Consider the following 17,709-nt stretch of genomic DNA (forward strand, 5'->3'; position numbering starts at 1 on the left):
CCGTGCGGCTCCCGGGGCGCTCCAGAATGACGTCAGAGCACCCCATGCGCATGAATGATGTGTCCAATGCGATCACATGATCCATGCGCTTGGGGCGCCCTGACGTCACTCTGGAGCGCCCCGGGAGCCGCACGGACGGTAAGTATACTGCTCCCCCGCTACACTTTACCATGGCTGCCAGGACTTTAGCGTCCCAGCAGCCATGGTAACCATTCAGAAAAAGCTAAATGTCGGCTCCGGCAATGCGCCGAAACGACGTTTAGTTAAGGCCGGATCCGGATCAATGCCTTTCAATGGGCATTAATTCCGCATCCGGCATTGCGGCAAGTGTTCCGGATTTTTGGCCGGAGCAAAAAGCGCAGCATGCTGCGGTATTTTCTCCGGCCAAAAAACGTTCCGTTCCGGAACTGAAGACATCCTGATGCATCCTGAACGGATTTCACTCCATTCAGAATGCATGGGGATAATCCTGATCAGGATTCTTCCGGCATAGAGCCCCGACGACGGATCTCTATGCCGGAAAAGAACAACGCAAGTGTGAAAGAGCCTTAATAGAGCTTTCATTTGGTGGTATTTCATTGCTGCTGACAATTTTACTTATTTTTGTTATTAATCGAAATGTAACAAAATTTTTGCAAAAAAATGACATTTTTCACTTTCAGTTGTATTTATTTTTTTTTAAACGACATCTATATATAAGTTTTTCTCTACATTTATTGTTCTACATGTCTTTGATAAAAAAAAAAAATGTTTGGGTAAAAAAAAAAATGGTTTGGGTAAAAGTTATAGCGTTTACAAACTATGGTACAAAACTGTGACTTTCCGCTTTTTGAAGCAGCTCTGACTTTCTGAGCACCTGTCATATTTCCTGAGGTTCTACAATGCCCAGACAGTAGAAAAACCCCACAAATAACCCCATTTCGGAAAGTAGACACCCTAAGGTATTCGCTGATGGGCATAGTGAGTTCATAGAACTTTTTATTTTTTGTCACAAGTTAGTGGAATATGAGACTTTGTAAGAAAAAAAATAATAATAATCATTTTCCGCTAACTTGTGACAAAAAAATAAATTCTAGGAACTCGCCATGCCCCTCACGGAATACCTTGGGGTGTCTTCTTTCCAAAATGGGGTCACTTGTGGGGTAGTTATACTGCCCTGGCACTTTAGGGGCCCTAATGCGTGAGAAGTAGTTTGAAATCAAAATGTGTAAAAAATGCCCTGTGAAATCCGAAAGGTGCTCTTTGGAATGTGGGCCCCTTTGCCCACCTAGGCTGCAAAAAAGTGTCACACATGTGGTATCGCCGTACTCAGAAGAAGTAGGGCAATGTGTTTTGGGGCGTCTTTTTACATATACCCATGCTGGTTGAGAGAAATATCTCGGCAAAAGACAACTTTTCCCATTTTTTTATACAAAGTTGGCATTTGACCGAGATATTTATCTCACCCAGCATGGGTATATGTAAAATGACACCCCCAAAACACATTGCCCAACTTCTCCTGAGTACAGCGATACCACGTGTGACACTTTTTTGCAGCCTAGATGCGCAAAGGGGCCCAAATTCCTTTTAGGAGGGCATTTTTAGACATTTGGCTCCATTGAGACATTTTTTTGTCACAAGTTAGTGGAAATTGTAAGAAAAAAAAAAAAAAAAAAAAAAACAAAGTCTCATATTCCACTAACTTGTGACAAAAAATAAAATCTCACATGAACTCACCATACCCCTCACGGAATCCAAATGCGTAAAATTTTTTAGACATTTATATTCCAGACTTCTTCTCACGTTTTACGGCCCCTAAAATGCCAGGGCAGTATAAATACCACACATGTGACCCCATTTTGGAAAGAAGACACCCCAAGATATTCAATGAGGGGCATGGCGAGTTCATAGAAGTTTTTTTTTTTTGGCACAAGTTAGCGGAAATTATTTATTTAATTTTTTTCTCACAAAGTCTCCCTTTCCACTAACTTGGGACAAAAAGTTCAATCTTTCATGGACTCAATATGCCCCTCAGCGAATACCTTGGGGTGTCTTCTTTCCGAAATGGGGTCACATGTGGGGTATTTATACTGCCCTGGCATTTTAGGGGCCCTAAAGCATGAGAAGAAGTCTGGAATATAAATGTCTAAAAAATTTTACGCATTTGGATTCCGTGAGGGGTATGGTGAGTTCATGTGAGATTTTATTTTTTGTCACAAGTTAGTGGAATATGAGACTTTGTAAGAAAAAAAAAAAAAAAAAAAAAAAACAATTTCCACTAACTTGTGACAAAAAAATGTCTCAATGGAGCCTTACAGGGGGGTGATCAATGACAGGGGGGTGATCAGGGAGCCTATATGGGGTGATAACCCCCCCTGTCATTGATCACCCCCCTGTAAGGCTCCATTCAGACTTCTGTATGTGTTTTGCGGATCCGATCCATGGATCCGTAAAACACATACGGACCTGTGATCAATGACAGGGGGGGTGATCAGGGAGTCTATATGGGGTGATCACCCCCCTGTAAGGCTCCTTTCAGATGTCCGTATGTGTTTTGCAGATCCGATCCATGGATCCGTAAAACACATACGGACGTCTGAATGGAGCCTTACAGGGGGGGTAATCAATGACGGGGGGGTGATCAGGGAGTCTATATGGGGTGATCACCCGCCTGTCATTGATCACCACCCTGTAAGGCTCCATTCAGACGTCCGTATGTGTTTTGCGGATCCGATCCATGGATCCGCAAAACACATACGGACGTCTGAATGGAGCCTTACAGGGTGGTGATCAATGACAGGGGGGTGATCAGGGAGTCTATATGGGGTGATCAGGGGTTAATAAGGGGTTAATAAGTGACGGGGGGGGGGGGTGTAGTGTAGTGTGGTGCTACTTATTACAGAGCTGCCTGTGTCCTCTGGTGGTCGAACCAAGCAAAAGGGACCACCAGAGGACCAGGTAGCAGGTATATTAGACGCTGTTATCAAAACAGCGTCTAATACACTGCGTGCAGAATTATTAGGCAAATTAGTATTTTGACCACATCATCCTCTTTATGCATGTTGTCTTACTCCAAGCTGTATAGGCTCGAAAGCCTACTACCAATTAAACATATTAGGTGATGTGCATCTCTGTAATGAGAAGGGGTGTGGTCTAATGACATCAACACCCTATATTAGGTGTGCATAATTATTAGGCAACTTCCTTTCCTTTGGCAAAATGGGTCAAAAGAAGGACTTGACAGGCTCAGAAAAGTCAAAAATAGTGAGATATCTTGCAGAGGGATGCAGCACTCTTATAATTGCAAAGCTTCTGAAGCGTGATCATCCAACAATCAAGCGTTTCATTTAAAATAGTCAACAGGGTCGCAAGAAGCGTGTGGAAAAACCAAGGCGCAAAATAACTGCCCATGAACTGAGAAAAGTCAAGCGTGCAGCTGCCAAGATGCCACTTGCCACCAGTTTGGCCATATTTCAGAGCTGCAACATCACTGGAGTGCCCAAAAGCACAAGGTGTGCAATACTCAGAGACATGGCCAAGGTAAGAAAGGCTGAAAGACGACCACCGCTGAAACGTCAAGACTGGGCCAAGAAATATCTCAAGACTGATTTTTCTAAGGTTTTATGGACTGATGAAATGAGAGTGAGTCTTGATGGGCCAGATGGATGGGCTCGTGGCTGGATTGGTAAAAGGCAGAGAGCTCCAGTCCGACTCAGACGCCAGCAAGGTGGAGGTGGAGTACTGGTTTGGGCTGGTATCATCAAAGATGAGCTTGTGGGGCCTTTTCGGGTTGAGGATGGAGTCAAGCTCAACTCCCAGTCCTACTGCCAGTTTCTAGAAGACACCTTCTTCAAGCAGTGGTACAGGAAGAAGTCTGCATCCTTCAAGAAAAGCATGATTTTCATGCAGGACAATGCTCCATCACACGGGTCCAAGTACTCCACAGCGTGGCTGGCAAGAAAGGGTATAAAAGAAGAAAATCTAATGACATGGCCTCCTTGTTCACCTGATCTGAACCCCATTGAGAACCTGTGGTCCATCATCAAATGTGAGATTTACAAGGAGGGAAAACAGTACACCTCTCTGAACAGTGTCTGGGAGGCTGTGGTTGCTGCTGCACGCAATGTTGATGGTGAACAGATCAAAACACTGACAGAATCCATGGATGGCAGGCTTTTGAGTGTCCTTGCAAAGAAAGGTGGCTATATTGGTCACTGATTTGTTTTTGTATGTCAGAAATGTATATTTGTGAATGTTGAGATGTTATATTGGTTTCATTGGTAAAAATAAATAATTGAAATGGGTATATAGTTGTTTTTTGTTAAGTTACCTAATAATTATGCACAGTAATAGTCACCTGCACACACAGATATCCCCCTAAAATAGCTAAAACTAAAAACAAACTAAAAACTACTTCCAAAAATATTCAGCTTTGATATTAATGAGTTTTTTGGGTTCATTGAGAACATGGTTGTTGTTTAATAATAAAATTAATCCTCAAAAATACAACTTGCCTAATAATTCTGCACTCCCTGTATACCTGTTAGGGGTTAAAAAAAAAAAATCGCATCTACAGCCTGCCAGCGAACGATCGCCGCTGGCAGGCTGTAGATCCACTCGGTTACCTGCAGTTCCTGTGAACGCGCGCGCCTGTGTGCGTTCACAGGAAATCTCACGTCTCGCGAGATGATGCGTATATGCAATTTGCCTGAATCAAATCACACAAGCGTCAGAATCACTCGGAACCTGAATTTTTGAAAACTGTAAATTCACTTTGTTTACAATTTATTCAATCTTCTCAATCAATAAAACTTTATTTTTTTTTTAGGGACTTGAACCTGTGATCGTTTTCTCGCTTGTACTATACACCGCCTATATCTCCTCCTTTCATCAACGATAGATAGCCGTAATCTTGTGATATGCGAGCTCGCGCATGCGTAGTGCCGGTATAGTGTTCCTTCCCTGTGCTGGCATCAGCCTCAGGGAAAGAACTGCGCGAGCTCGCGCATCGCGAGATTACGGCTATCTATCGTTGATGAAAGGAGAGACATAGGCGGTGCTGGGCTCCTTCACAGGCGGGCGTGGCTGGGCACAAGGAAGGTTAGTCACCTGAGGTAGGCAGATCGAATGAAAGGGAGGCCGGCGATTTCAGCTCAGAAGGCGGCGCTGGGCACCTAAACGAGATGGCTGCAGTCGGGCACCTTTCACCATGAGACGTCCCCTTGGACACATTTTGAAGTGATTGACAGGTGATATAAACCGCTTTTTTTACGAATATAGAGCCACAGGGGCATTTGATAAACTCACTTTAGGATTCAGTGTTTTACAAGGGACATCACCATATGTTTAGCTTATAGGGCTCATTTCTGATGACCGAATCCCTTTAAGCCTATCAAGAAAGCAGCTGCCATTCTGTCATTCTAGTCCCCTCCTATTTTTCTAATGGGGATTACCTTGCATGTGCAACAATCAAACTGAAATTACTGTGTCCACATTAAGAGCCTTTACCTTTCCACAGAAGGAAAATAATTAGTATTTTATTTTGAATGGTACAGTATAGCAGAAAAGTGTTTTCTATGAATATTGAGTTAAGAAAATACAGTTTTCTGAAAGACTGATATTACATTACACAACACTACTGATAATGTTATTTATTAGCTTGTCTGACAATTCCTGTGAACTGCTTACCTGAATGGAAGCATTGCTAGAGTGGTCATTTCCAACTTGGTCATGTGCTTTCTCTTCAAAATCTGGCCATTGACCTGGTGCAGGAGTTATTCTATCTTGACATTTGGGGTTTGGAAAAGTAAAATATTCTCTTGTATATGTCTGTGTCGGAATTGGATAGGCCTCTGGTCTTGACGGCAGCTGTAGTTCCTAAATTTAAGACACAATTTAGAAAAGGAGAACCATGACAAAAGTAGACCGTACCTATAAAAATACAAAATAACACAAAATAATAAAAATACAAGTTTTCAATACAGTGCTGAATCCAATGTAAACATGCTTAGCTTTAATAGAAAACAAAGGCACACTGCCACGAAAAGTCCATAAAATATTTCATCTTTACTATAGTACCAATATGATAGTATGATAGGAAGCAGCAAAAGACATGTGTTGGGGACTACATAGGAGCCACTTCTGGGTCTATAATGTATTCAATGATTTCTTTGAGGTGGACTTTTTTTTACTTGTACTTCATATTTAGAATTGTTAATTGTGAATAAGACATTGTCCACTTTTTTCTACATTTATTCAGTCTTGACCGCAGTATGGCACCTATTTTGTGGAAGGTGTCTCAACCCATTATATTTGTCTTTTAATCATATTGATACTCTAAGGCCTCATGCATACGACCGTGTTGTTTTTTGCGGTCCGCAAACCGCGGATCCGCAAAAAACGGAAGCCGCCCGTGTGCCTTCCGCGATTTGCGTAACGGAACGGGCGGCCCATTGTAGACATGCCTATTCTTGCCCGCATCACGGACAAGAATAGGATATGCTATATTTTTTTTGCAGGGCCACGGAACGGAGCAAAGGATGCGGACAGCACATGGAGTGCTGTCCGCATCTTTTGCGGCCCCATTTTAGTGAATAGGTCCGCATCTGAGCCGCCAAAACGGCGGCTCGGATGTGGACCAAAACAACGGCCGTGTGCATGAGGCCTAATAAAGATGAAATATTTTATCAACCTTTCATTGCAGTGTGATTGTTTTCCATGTTGGAGTTTGCCGTTTTTTGCTTGCGCATGCAAATATTATTCTTTCTATTGTGCCCAATTTTGATAGAGGTATACATGACCACGAAAGCCAACCACCACCCAGCTTGACGTATAAAAAGGAAAATCAGAGTTCCTATCTGTGGAAAAATACTGCTCAGCAGAACTCCTTTAAGTTACCACTACTGCTAAAATGAACCATTATTTACAGAATACACTGAAAAACAAATTGAACAAGACCAAACACAATTGATCATAGAAAATGTAAATAACTAACCTCCATACACAAATTTCCAGTAGAGACTGAAGTGAACTTCACTGGTGCTGTACTGTCATAAGCAATTTTAGCTCCTGGACTTTGAGGTTGATCTTAAAAAAATAAAATAAAAAAAAATTAGAAATATACCGGTATATAATAAAATATTAGCAAGATAGGTGAATGGATATATATTAAATTGTTGGTACCCTTCCGTTAAATAAATGCCCACAATGATAACTGAAATAACTTGAAACTGAGAAAAGGATTAAAACAAGTTTATTAAAAATCAGACATTGCTTTTTAATTGTGGTTCAACAGAATAATAATAAAAATAAAAATAATGAAAGTGGCCTGGACAAAAATAACGTTACTGCTAAATGGGAGCGCTTTAAATATACTTTGGATAAGTATATTTGGGTAAGTATACTGTTAAATCCATTCCTAGAGGTAACAAGTACAAGCAAATAAAATAAACCCCACATAGCTTACAGTGTAAAAATGGCAATAACGACAAAAATAGGGCCTTTAAAAAATAGAAATCCAAGGGGTCAGCTGTAGCCTTTAAAAAGTTTAAATAAATAGATTATGGGGGTAATAAAATCAGCGAAAATGCACAATGAAATACAGGTGGCCAAAGAGAGCAAGAACAAAGGTCAGAACATGTAGGGCCCATAAATGATCAAGAGAAGGCAGAGTTTCTAAAAATGTTCTATACAAAAGGAGAGGGCATCTCATGAGGATTGTGCCACTGGTGTAAATACCTCAAATAACACACTTACCTAGCTGACTTTAGATACGGTCCTTAACATGCTAAAAAAAATTTAAAGTGAACAAGGCCCAGGTCCAGATGGATTACACCCTAGAGTTCTAAAGGAGCTCAGTTCAGTTATTGCTTTGCCTCTGTTCATAAAATGTACAGATTCTATAGTGACGGGCATTGTACCAAGAGAATGACGAATGTGGTGCCCATTTTCAAAAAGGGTACTAGATCTTCATCAGGAATTATAGACCAGTAAGCTTAAAGGATAACTGTCACATTTAGACCCTAATTTCAATTTTCATATATGTAGTTACTAATAACATGATATTCCAGAATCCGTTACTATTAGACTGACTTACCCCATATTTAATAAGATTCAGCCCTTAGCAACCAGTCTGCATAAAACTGCAATTTCACTATTCAGTTAAGATGGCCGCCACTGCCCTCACCCTGAGGCTAATCCTGCCTGCCCTCACTAGCCAGTAACAATAGCCCCCCAAAAGTGTCAGTAACCAGAGCCCTCCCCCCTAAAGGGTTAATCTCCTGCAGCACAAAGGGGTCCTCTTACCACATGTTATGGCAGATCTCCCTTCCCTGTTGTGCGCTGCTCCAACTCTGCATTCTCCAGCTCTGCTGAGTGAGGAAGCGTCTGCCAAGCGCAGGGACAGGGAGAAGTGCACACAGCCCAGGCACTGTTATCAGCTGCTGGGGAGGACCTGGCTTTAATAATTTACTTACAGTCCCTGGCTGTCAGTAATGTGACCCTGCACGGTGCGTGCTCAGTCTATCGGACCATGCCTAGCAACCCTATTTTAAGCACAGGTAAAAGTAGGCAGTACAGGGAACAAAAATGTGGAATTAAGGGGTAATTGAATGCACAGTGAAAAGTTGAAATAGGGCCACCAAGGTGATATTAATCACCACAACCCAATACTCCAAAAAAAAGAAAACATACGACAGTTATCCTTTACATCCATAGTGGCAAAAATGTTTGAGGGCCTTCCATGGGACTATATACAGGATTATGTAACTGTCAATAATATAAGTGATAGCCAACATGGTTTTACTAAGAAAAGAATCTGTAAAACTAACCAGATTTGTTTTTATGAGGTCGTGAGAAGTGAAAATTGGCTTCATGATCGTATCCAAAGATTTGTGGTCAATGATTCCTACTATGAATGGTCCCCAGTTATAAGTGGTGTACCCCAAGGTTCTGTGCTGGGTCCGCTTTTAAAATAATAATTAAAGGGGTTGTCCGGGTTCAGGGCTGAACCCGGACATATCCCCATTTTCACCCAGGCAGCCCCCCTGACTTGAGCATCGGAGCAGTTCATGCTCCGATGCTCTCCTTTGCCCTGCGCTGAATCGCGCAGGACAAAGGCATTTTGTGGAGTTCCAGTGACGTACCGGGCTCCCCTTAGGGCTGCCAGGCAAAGGCTTCTGCTTATCAGTGAGCCCGGTGACGTCACCGGCACTGATGGGTGGGCTTTAGTGCTGCCCTAGCCTGTAAAACGGCTAGGGCAGCACTAAAGCCCGCCCATCATAGCCAATGACGTCACCGAACACACTGCTGGGCGGAATCCTCCTCCCGGCAGTGTGTTATTGTAAATTAAAGAGCCCTTACCCTGCGTAGGGCAAGGGAGAGCATCGGAGCACGAACTGCTCCGACGCTCAAGTCAGAGGGACTGCCTTGGTGAAATTATGGGTATGTCCGGGTTCAGCTCTGAACCCGGACAACCCCTTTAATGACAGAGGATGGGATTAATCGTGCTATTTCTATTTTTGCAGCCGATACCAAACTTTGTAATACGGTCCAGTCTATGGAAAAAGTTAATAAGGTACAAGCTGACTTGGACAAACTTGCTGTTTGGGCCTCCACTTGGCAAATGAGGTTCAATATAGATAACTATTTTTTGGCAGCGGATATCTGATTTATGTTTTGAGATGCAGTCTCGCACACTTTGGGCCATCCACTCTAAACATGTGCTACCATGACTAAGGTATGTAACCTTTGACCACCAATGCACTCCTAGGCAACTCAAATACATATTAGAAGCGCTATACCAATACCACAATGCCTAAATCTATATGCTTGCTGGTTTTTACCTTGCGCTTGTCCCCTCTACATGCTTTCCATACATACTAGAAGCGCTGCGCTATCCACATCTATCACTTTGAACTTATCCACCATGCCTGATTTTGTAAATATATGTTATCGCCACCCTGTGGCTGTCCCCTTCAATATTCACAACTAACTACATATGCCTTCAACATATGCTTTACCTATAGTCCATAAAACAGGGCACAGAGCAATAATATTGCACCTCTAGGACTACAATGCATTTAGCCATCTATGTCCTCTTAGTACAACTGTCTGATGGTTCAGTTATCATCTACTTATTTCAATATTGAACTTACAGGGACTACCCTCCCCTGGTCAGAGATGGCTCCAAGTCCACCATTCCGGGATACCTCATACAATTTCATTAATTGTCTGCTGCCAATATAAATATGCTTTGTTTCTTGCACCAATCATGTTATATTCTCCGCATAATAATCATGTTATATTCCACCTTAGGGCTCTTTCACACTTGCGTTGTCCGGATCCGCCGTGCACTCCATTTGCCGGAGGTGCCCGCCGGATCCGGAAAAACGCAAGTGAACTGAAAGCATTTGAAGACGGATCCGTCTTCAAAATGCGTTCAGTGTTACTATGGCACCCAGGACGCTATTAAAGTCCTGGTTGCCATAGTAGTAGTGGGGAGCGGGGGAGTAGTATACTTACAGTCCGTGCGGCTCCCGGGGCGCTCCAGAATGACGTCAGAGCGCCCTATGCGCATGGATGACGTGATCCATGTGATCACGTCACCCATGCGCTTGGGGCGCCCTGACGTCACTCTGAAGCGCCCCGGGAGCCGCACGGACGGTAAGTATACTGCTCCCCCGCTCCCCACTACAGTTTACCATGGCTGCCAGGACTTTAGCGTCCTTGCAGTCCTGGTAACCATTCAGAAAAAGCTAAACGTCGGATCCGGCAATGCGCCGAAACGACGTTTAGCTTAAGGCCGGATCCGGATTAATGCCTTTCAATGGGCATTAATTCCGGATCCGGCCTTGCGGCAAGTGTTCAGGATTTTTGGCAGGAGCAAAAAGCGCAGCATGCTGCGGTATTTTCTCCGGCCAAAAAACGTTCCGGTCCGGAACTGAAGACATCCTGATGCATCCTGAACGGATTTCTCTCCATTCAGAATGCATTAGGATAAAACTGATAAGGATTCTTCCGGCATAGAGCCCCGACGACGGAACTCTATGCCGGAAGAAAAGAACGCAAGTGTGAAAGAGCCCTTATACATCCACTTTGTATCATAATTTTGTCATTACTGAACCTTAAATTAATTCTAATTTTTATATTTCAATTTTCTGTACTAAAATCATGCCGTGAACAAGATCTGACTATAGAGCGAAACGTTGGCCAGCGGCTAAAACGTTATTTAGATTAACTCCAATAGAGGTCAAAACCCCAAAATGTCACGTATGGAAAAATACTATAAACTCCTATAAATGAACCAAACACCATACAAAATAATCCACAAGCAAACTTTATTGTTATACATACATCCAGACAATAAATATGATAAAAAACATATATTGAGAAAGTGCAAGAGTGTGGGGAAGAATATATCCCCTCCAACCACGGGACTGGGTACAATAAAAAAATGCAGCTGTACAGCCTATGTGGACTACTGCCACCTGCCCATGATAGAAACACAGAATGTATCGGCAGATAAAAACCAGGTGCATTATATCTTGCACTTATCAACATTAAATTTTAATTGCCAGATTTTTGACCATTCCTCTAGTTTTCCTAAATCCTTTTCCATTTGGTGTATCCCTCCAGGAACATCAACCCTGTTACAAATCTTTGTGTCGTCAGCAAAAAGACACACCTTACCATCGAGGCCTTCTGCAATTTTGCTGATAAAGATATCAAACAATATGGGTGCAAGAACAGATCCCTGAGGTACCCCACTAGTAACAAGACCATGGTCTGAATATACTCCATTGACTACAACCCTCTGTTGTCTGTCCCTCAGCCACAGCCTAATCCATTCAACAATATGGGTGTCCACGCACAAAGACTGCAATTTATTGATAAGCCTTCTATGTGGGACAGTATCAAAAGCTTTACTAAAGTCTAGATAAAAGATGTCTACTGCACCTCAGCCATCTATTAATTTAGTCACCCAATCAAAAAAAGTCTATAAAATTTGTTTGACATGATCTCCCTGAAGTAAACCCATGCTATTTTTCATCTTTCAATCCATGGTATTTTAGATGTTCCACAATCCTCTCCTTGAGTATGGTTTCCATTAATTTCCCCACTATTGAAGTCAGGCTTACTGGCCTATAGTTGCCCGGTTCCTCCCTACTACCTTTCTTGTGAATGGGCACAACATTTGCTAATTTCCAATCTTCTGGGACGACTCCTGTTACCAGTGATTGGTTAAATAAATCTGTTAATGGTTTTGCTAGTTCACCGCTGAGCTCTTTTAATAGCTTTGGGTGTATCCCATCAGGCCCCTGTGACTTATTTGTATTAATTTTAGACAGCTGACTTAGAACCTCTTTCTCTGTAAAAGACACATGCATCAAAAGATTCATTAGTCTTCCTTCCTAAATGAGGTCCTTTTCTTAAATTTTCCTTTGTAAAAACTGAACAGAAGTATTCATTGAGGCAGTCAGCTAGTAATAGATCTTCTTCCATAAACTTTCCTTTTGTTTTTAATTTGGTAATTCCTTGTTTTAGTTTCCTCTTTTCATTTATGTATCTGAAGAATGTCTTATCGCCTTTTTTCATTGACAGAGCGAACTTCTCTTCTGCCTGTGCTTTAGAAGCTCTTATAACTTGTTTGGCCTCTCTCTGCCTAATCTTATAAATTTGCCTGTCATACTCGTTTTTATTTTATTTTTATAAATACTAAATGCTATCTTTTTGTTTTTAATGATTTTGGCCACTTCTGCTGAGTACCACAGTGGTCTCTTCCTTTTTTTGCTTTTACGGACAAGCCTAATGCAATTTTCTGTTGCCTTCAATAGTGCCACTTTTGAGTAGTCCCATTTCTCCTGGACTCCAATGAAACTGTTTCAATCTGATAGGGACTCTTATACCACTAATCTAATTTTAGAAAAGTCAGTTTTTAAAAAATCTAAAACTTTGGTTTTTGTGTGCTGTGACTCAGTCACTGTACTTATAGTAAACCACACTGACTGGTGATCACTACATCCCAAGCTTTCCCCTACAGTAATATCAGATACCAAATTCCCATTTGTGAATACTAAATCTAAAATGGCCTCCTTCTGGGTTGGCTCCTCAACTACTTGCTGTAGAGATAATCCCAGTAGGGAATTTAGAATATCTGTACTCCTGGCAGAACTAGCTATTTTGGTTTTCCAGTTTACATCAGGAAGATTAAAGTCTTCCATAATGATAACTTCCCCTTTCAATGTCATTTTAGCTATTTCCTCAACTAGTAGATCATCTAATTCGTTGACTTGGCTAGGTGCTCTATATATCACACCTACACGAGTTACCTTATGATTATCAAGCTGCAAGGTAACCCAAACTGACTCTAAATTGGTCTCGCTAACTTGTATTAATTTAGATTTTATGCTATCTTTCACATACAGGGCCACCCCTCCCCCTTTCTTGCCTTCTCTGTCTTTCCTATATAGCGAGAACCCTGGTATTGTTATATCCCAGTCATTACTCCCATTGAACCATGTCTCAGTAACAGCCACTAAATCTATATTCTCAGATGCCATTATAGATTATAGAAAGTTCATTGATCTTCCCTAAACTGCGAGCAATTTTAGACAAGAATCTGAGCTTGTCATTTCTTAACCTATGTGCTACTGGCATCTTCTGTCATTGTTCCGGGGGGCAGTTGGACTGCTGGATTATCACTCTTTTGCCACCCTTTCCTAGTTTAAATGCTCCTTAGCAAATACTTTGAATTGTTCACTGAGGACATTCGTTCCCTTGAGAGAAAGATGCAAACCATCTTTCTTGTACAGTTCTTTTCCATTCCAACGAGAGCTAACATAAGACACAAAGCCAAACCATTGGTACAGACACCATTCACCAAGCCATACATTGAATTATTTAATGCATATCTTCCTGTCATGCTGAAGGTTATGCACAAGCAAAACTGCAGAGAAAGAAACAGTTGATGCATGGGTTCCATTCGAGCAGATCGCTATGGATCTCATAGGCCCAGTACTGAAGTCCGCTAGAGGGCACCAACACATTTTGGTCATCCTCGACTACGCCACTCGGTACCCGGAGGCGGTGCCACTGCGTCATACATCAGTCAAACTCATAGCTAAGGAGTTAATGGAGATGTTTTCTCGAGTGGGTCTGCCTAAGGAGGTTCTGACCGACCAAGGGACCCCGTTTATTTCCAAGGTCATGAGGGAACTCTGCAAGTTGCTCCACATAAAACAGTTAGACGTCCGTGTATCATCCGCAAACGGATGGCCTGGTAGAGAGTTTTAATCAAACATTAACAAATATGTTAAAAAGAGCGGTGTGTCTAAGGATGGAAGGGATTTGGACCTTCTTCTGCCCTATCTGATGTTCGCAGTGCGAGAAGTGCCCCAGGCCTCTACTGGGTTCTTGCCCTTCGAACTGCTATATGGCAGACACCCTCGCAGTCTGTTGGATGTGGCCAAAGAGGCGTAGGAACAACAACCCACACCGCACAAAAGTGTTGTTGAAAACGTCACCCAGATGCAAGGACGGATGGAAACCGTGTTACCTCTGGTTAGGGATCATATGGAGGCAGCACAGCGAGCCTAGAGTAGGGTCTATAATCGGCAGGCTCGGGTCCGGAACTTTAACCCGGGTGATCGGGTGTTGGTTCTGGTACCGACTGTAGACCGTAAGTTCCTAGCTAGGTGGCAGGGGCCCTACGAGGAACTAGGAAAAATTGGAGAGGTAGATTACAAGGTACACCAGCCAGGGAGGTGAAAGCCGGAGCAGGTGTACCATGTGAATCTGCTCAAACCATGGAGAGATAGGGAAACCTGTACAAAAGACAGTCCACGACCAGGGTTCTTAAGGAAAGCGGTTTCGGCCCCTCAGTCTGTAGCAAGGGAAGCGGCTGCCACAGTGAAAATTGCTGACAGTCTCTCCTCTAAACAGGGTCAGGAAGCCAGGGAGTTCATTAGTCTGAACCATAATCCGGCATGACATCACTGAGCCTCAGGCAAAAGTCTGGTTAAAACCTTACCGGGTACCCAAGGCTCGGCGACAAGCCATTGCGGAGGAAGTGCAGCTAATGCTGCAGCTAGGTGTCATCGAGGAGTCAAAAAGTGAATGGGCCAATCCGATAGTCTTAATACCCAAGCCAGATGGGACTCTCCGGTTCTGTAACGACTTCCGCAAACTGAATAAGGTGTCCAAGTTTGACGCATATCCCATACCCAAAGTAGATTAGCTTATTGAGAAGTTAGGCCAAGCACCGTATTGTTCTGTGTTGGACCTCACCAAAGGGTACTGGCAGGTACCCTTGACGAAGGCTGCCAAGGAAAACGGCATTCATCACACTAGAGGGGCTCCCGCCATGTTTCAAAGGCTAATGGACATTGTACTAAGCGCACATAGTCGGTGACGCTTCGGCGTACCTGGACCATATAGTTTTCCATAGCACCGACTGGGAAAGTCACCTAGCTAAAGTACAGGCTGTAGTGGACTCCCTTAGGAAGGCTGGCTTAACCGCTAACCCAAAAAAGTGCGCGATAGGGTTAGAAGAGACCAAGCACCTGGGGTAAATAATTGGGCGCAGAATGAATGAAACCTCAGGTGAACAAAATTGAGGCAATTAGGAATTGGCCCTGACCTGTCCCTACTCGGCAAGTAAAGTCGTTCCTGGGTATGGTGGGGTACTATATGAGGTTTGTCCCCAATTTTGCTACAGTCGTCGCACCATTCACAGGTCTTTTGAAGGGACGCAAGTCAGTGACTATTCAGTGGAATGAACAGGCGGAAAAGGCTTTCTCCGCTTTAAAGTCTGCCCTGTGTGGGTCCCCGGTATTGGTCACACACACCTTCAAGAGGGAATTTGTGGTACAGACCGATGCCTCTGAAGTAGGCCTCGGAGCTGTACTCTCTCAGGACAACAATGGGCAGGAACATCCTAGTTTCCTGAGCCGAAAGCTTACCCCAGCCGAGACTAGGTACAGTATAGTGGAGAGAGTGTGCCTGGCCATCATATGGGCACTCGAGTCTCTCAGCTATTATCTGTTGGGGAGAAAGTTCCGTCTGGTGACCGACCACTCCCCTCTCAAGTGGATGAGCCAAGCCAAAGAGAGGAATGCTCGGGTCACCAGATGGTTCTGGTCATTACAGAACTTCAAGTTCTCAGTGGAACACAGGGCAGGCCGCTTACAGGGAAACGCGGATGCCCTGTCCAGGGTACACTGTCTGGCAAGTGTTCACCCGCTCAGTGTTGAACAAAGGGGCGAGGTACAGTGCTGTCAATAATTATTCATACCCCTGGCAAATTTTTTACGGGAAATGACATAGGTGTCTCCTAAAAGATAAGACGATGTACAAGAGGCATTATTGTGGAAAAAAAAAAATTCTCAGCTTTTATTTACATTTTAGCAAAAAGTGTCCAGTCCAAAATTATTCATACCCTTCTCAATAATCAATAGAAAAGCCATTCAAAATATTTGTGTTCCTTACATAAAATAGAATAACAATTTATTTAAGTGAAACTGTGAGAATTTCCCGCAAATATTGGCTTTGATAGATACAGGTAGCCAAGCGACCTTATTATGCCAAAACTATTTCAACTACAGGATTTATCTTCTGAGAAGTATTATTTAAAAAGTTTTACTGCTAACCTGGTAAGTGTTTCAGGTACCGCCCTAAAGGTCTTAGGTAAAGCTTGGCTGGATTTCAAGGTGGCAAATAAAAGTAATTAGCCATCCCACATTGATAGCTGATATGCCCTCTGATCGCTTAATTATTGGCATTGATTTCCTTAAAAGATTAAATCCCATTGTTTATTTTTATAATAAGGTTATCTGGTCCCAAGTGAGAATGCCCATTAATTATGAGCATTCCCAATCCTATCACAGTCTGCGTAACTGCCATGTGATTGGAATAGTCAGGTTCCAGATGTCTCCTCCTTACAAGCCACCTCATCCTCCACGGTAGGTGGACAGGAGGATAACACCATATGTTTATCTCCTGAAAGAGTTAGAGATGTTTGCTTGGAAGGTGATGTTCTCACAATTTACCTCCATCCAGAAACTACTGACTCTACTGGGCTCAGTGGTCATGAACAATTCCTAGTAGGGATTGAAAAGGTGAACGAGGAGGTGTTCTTCCCATTACAGGTTAATGACCTAGGGAGGACTAAAAGGGCTAAACTGAATTTACGCCAAGAGAACAGTTATATTAGTAGGAACCTACTAAAACAAAATGGCCAATCCTAAAGTTATCCATTTCTATTGAGGGTAAATCAGCTACTCATTTATTTCTGGTACTTAATGAGCCACGATATTCCATTTACATAGGCAACGATATATTACATTGTTTTGCTATACACATGGATATGGTGAATTCCACATTGTGGACTAGATTAAAAGGAAATCCAGATGATTTTTTGAATGAATATGAAGCCCTCAAATCATCTCAGATACTGCCATATGCAGTAAGTGTATTAGTACCACAAGATGTTATTATCCCTCTAGGTACTAATAATTTCCTGTTACGGATTCAGGTATCAAAAGGCCAGAAGTTAAAGAATACTGATGCCTTAATATGCCTCTCAAACAGAATGCAATGATTAGGGATTTCAGTAAATCCTACACCCATGGTTAAATTACAACCCTTCAAAACCCAAATCATTGTTAATAATAGTATGCCAAATGAGGTCCATTTGTCTAAAGACACTATAATTGGTCTGGCTTTAGATTCGGA

The 17,709-nt window shown here is 42.6% G+C and overlaps 1 protein-coding gene across 11 annotated transcripts in view; it reads right to left on the reverse strand.

The window, feature by feature from the left end:
* Positions 1–17,709, reverse strand: part of AFDN (afadin, adherens junction formation factor) — a 508,028-nt gene that overhangs the window by 95,270 nt on the left and 395,049 nt on the right. For all 11 annotated transcript variants that reach the window (XM_040429419.1, XM_040429420.1, XM_040429421.1 and 8 more), the window contains 2 exons: positions 6,974–7,065; positions 5,668–5,856 (listed from right to left, as the gene is read on the reverse strand). In XM_040429419.1, the coding sequence (XP_040285353.1) occupies positions 5,668–5,856; positions 6,974–7,065 (281 nt within the window). The remainder of the gene's footprint in view (positions 1–5,667; positions 5,857–6,973; positions 7,066–17,709) is intronic.

This window comes from Bufo bufo, chromosome 4 (genome assembly GCF_905171765.1).
Source record: "Bufo bufo chromosome 4, aBufBuf1.1, whole genome shotgun sequence".
NCBI classification, from domain to species: domain Eukaryota; kingdom Metazoa; phylum Chordata; class Amphibia; order Anura; family Bufonidae; genus Bufo; species Bufo bufo.